At 47.4% G+C, this 2,779-nt stretch overlaps 1 protein-coding gene across 1 annotated transcript; it reads left to right on the top strand.

Moving 5' to 3' along the window:
* The first annotated feature begins 261 nt into the window (after window positions 1-261).
* LOC148192180 (uncharacterized) lies at window positions 262-2,345 on the top strand. The gene is made up of 3 exons (XM_088100035.1): window positions 262-828; window positions 883-1,922; window positions 2,243-2,345. The coding sequence occupies exons 1-3, from the start codon at window positions 262-264 to the stop codon at window positions 2,343-2,345; spliced, it is 1,710 nt and encodes a 569-aa protein (XP_087956161.1).
* Window positions 2,346-2,779: the final 434 nt, after the last annotated feature.

Here is a 2,779-nt window from a genome sequence, read left to right as displayed (position 1 = left end):
GTTATGAGTGCACTATGTTTTTGCTGTGTGCTTATTATGTGTTTAATGAGTTATTGTTTTAACTCTTGAACATTACTAACGCTCGTTTTTCTTTGGTCCAGAGAACTAATGGCGCCTAGACTCCCTCCTCCTCCGCAACCGAACGAGTCTGATACGTCCAGCAACACTAGGTTGTTGGAAACCGTGGTTGAAAGATTGCATCAACAAAACACAACGTTACTGGAGCAGAACGCCACACTGATGCAGCAAAACCAGGCCGCTATGCAGAGTTTGGAGGCCTCTCGTGCCAACTCTGAAACAACCCAAAGGCAGCTAATGGAAATCCTAGCGGCAACAAGAGGTGCGCCTGGAGCATCCTCTTCCAACGCTGCCCAACCTGCTACTGAGTGGAGTTTGGAGAGCTTTTTACAACACCATCCAGCCAAGTTCAGTGGGAAATGTCTCCCTGACGAGGCAGATCAATGGTTACGGGATATGGAGAGGATCTTCAATGCTAAGAGGTGTCCGGATGAGAACCGCTTGGCGTATACTGAGTACTTGCTAACTGGAGAAGCGAGCCACTGGTGGGCGAGCGCGAGGGCCATTTTGACGGACGCTCAACAACCAATCACTTGGGAAGTGTTCAGAAACAAATTTTATGAAGAGTACTTCCCTGACAGCGTCCGTTTTGCAAAGGAGGTTGAGTTTTTACAGCTGGTTCAGGGGGGTATGTCTGTTTCAGAATACACCAACAAATTTAAACACCTTGTCAGATTCAATACAATGGCCACTAGTGAAGAGTGGCAATGTCGGAAGTTTGAGAACGGTCTAAGGAGTGATTTGAAAGTTCTGATTTCAAGCTTGTGCATACGAACGTTTCCTGCCATGGTTGAGAGGGCCAAGGTGTTGGAGAAGAACATGGCAGAAGCTGAACGACACAAGAAACAACAAACAGTAAGGGGACCGATCGTCTCAAGGGGAAATGTCAATCAGAGGGGATCTCCTTACGCTCGTCCGACAACAAACACGAGTGGATCTCAAGCATTGATTCCTGCCGGACAGTCTGGGCAGCAAGGAAACGTCACCTGTTTTAAATGTGGTGGACCACACTACCGTTCGTTCTGTCCTCAACTGGTGGGGGGAAAACACTGCAACAAATGTGGAAGGAATGGACATGTGGAGAACGATTGCAACTTTGGAGGGCGAGCGATAATGAGATCACCAACCGCCGGAAGGAATCCGCAAAGAGGTGGACGAGCCCAAGCAGTGGGACGCGTTTATGCTATAACTGGGGCGGAGGCAGCCAATTCAGGTACACTTATCATCAGTACATGCTTCGTGTATGGCACATCTTGCTGCGTATTGTTTGATTCGGGAGCAACACATTCCTTCATCTCGAAGGCGTGCGTTGGCAAACTGGGTTTAGAAATGAGCGAGATGCAGTTCGATCTGGTGGTGTCAACCCCAGCGGCTGGAGAGGTTAGGACGTCCACTATGTGCGTGAGGTGTCCTATAGAAGTAGAAGGGCGTAAGTATAAAGTAAACCTTATCTGCCTACCTCTTCAAGGGTTGGAGGTGATTTTAGGAATGGATTGGCTGGCTACCAATCACATTCTCATAGATTGTGGGAAGAAGGAGTTGGTGTTTCCGGACGAAGAAGAAGAAGAATTATCTGTAACGCTCGGTCAGTTAAAGGAGGACATAATGGAAGGTGCGAGCTGTTTTCTGATCATGACGCATGAAGACCAAGAGTTCGGAGGATTGGGAAATGAACGAACGTCTAGGGAGGGCAGTATTGAACGAACGATCGTGAATGAATTTACGGACGTCTTTTCGGAAGAGATCCCTGGACTGCCTCCCGTTCGTGAAGTTGAATTCACCATTGATTTGGTGACGACAGCAGCACCTATATCAGTTCAACCTTACCGAATGGCGCCTGCAGAGTTGGTTGAACTCAAGAAGCAGATTGAAGAGTTGATGGACAAGCAGTTCATCAGGCCGAGCGTATCACCTTGGGGAACGCCTGTGCTCTTGGTGAAAAAGAAGGATGGCAGCTCTCGGTTATGTATAGATTACAGGCAATTGAACAAGCTGACCATCAAGAACAAGTACCCATTGCCAAGGATAGATGACTTGTTGGATCAACTGCATGGAGCGACGATGTTTTCTAAGATTGATTTACGTTCGGGATATCACCAAATCAGGGTGAAGGAGGACGACATCCAGAAGACTGCTTTCAGATCTCGTTATGGACACTATGTAGTGATGCCTTTTGGAGTGACGAACGCTCCTGCAGTATTCATGGATTGTATGAATCGCATTTTCAGGCCGTACCTGGACAAGTTCGTGGTCGTCTTCATAGATGATATTCTCATCTACTCCAAGACCAAAGACGAACATGAAGAACACTTGAGGGCAGTGCTGAGCGTATTAAGAGAAAAGGAGTTATATGCAAAGTTGTCCAAGTGTGAATTTTGGATGAAGGAGGTGCAGTTTTTGGGACATGTTGTGTCAGCTGGAGGGATCTCGGTAGATCCAGCAAAGGTACGAGCGGTACTGGAATGGAAAAGTCCACGTTCGGTCACAGAAGTAAGGAGTTTCGTTGGTCTCGCGGGCTACTATAGACGCTTCATTGAAGGATTTTCTAAGATAGTAGCACCACTAACACAGCTTACCAGGAAAGACCAACCGTTCGCGTGGACTGATTTGTGTGAAGAACGATTTCAAGAGTTGAAGAATAAGTTAACGAGCGCTCCAGTGCTGATCATTCCGGACACGTCCAAGCCCTTTGAAGTGTACT

Source organism: Vigna umbellata, chromosome 10 (assembly GCF_029865625.1).
Source record: "Vigna umbellata cultivar VRB3 chromosome 10, Vumbellata_1.0, whole genome shotgun sequence".
In the NCBI taxonomy this organism is placed as follows: Eukaryota; Viridiplantae; Streptophyta; class Magnoliopsida; order Fabales; family Fabaceae; genus Vigna; species Vigna umbellata.
Note: the sequence above shows the minus strand (reverse complement) of the source record. Positions and strands in the feature narration are given on the sequence as shown.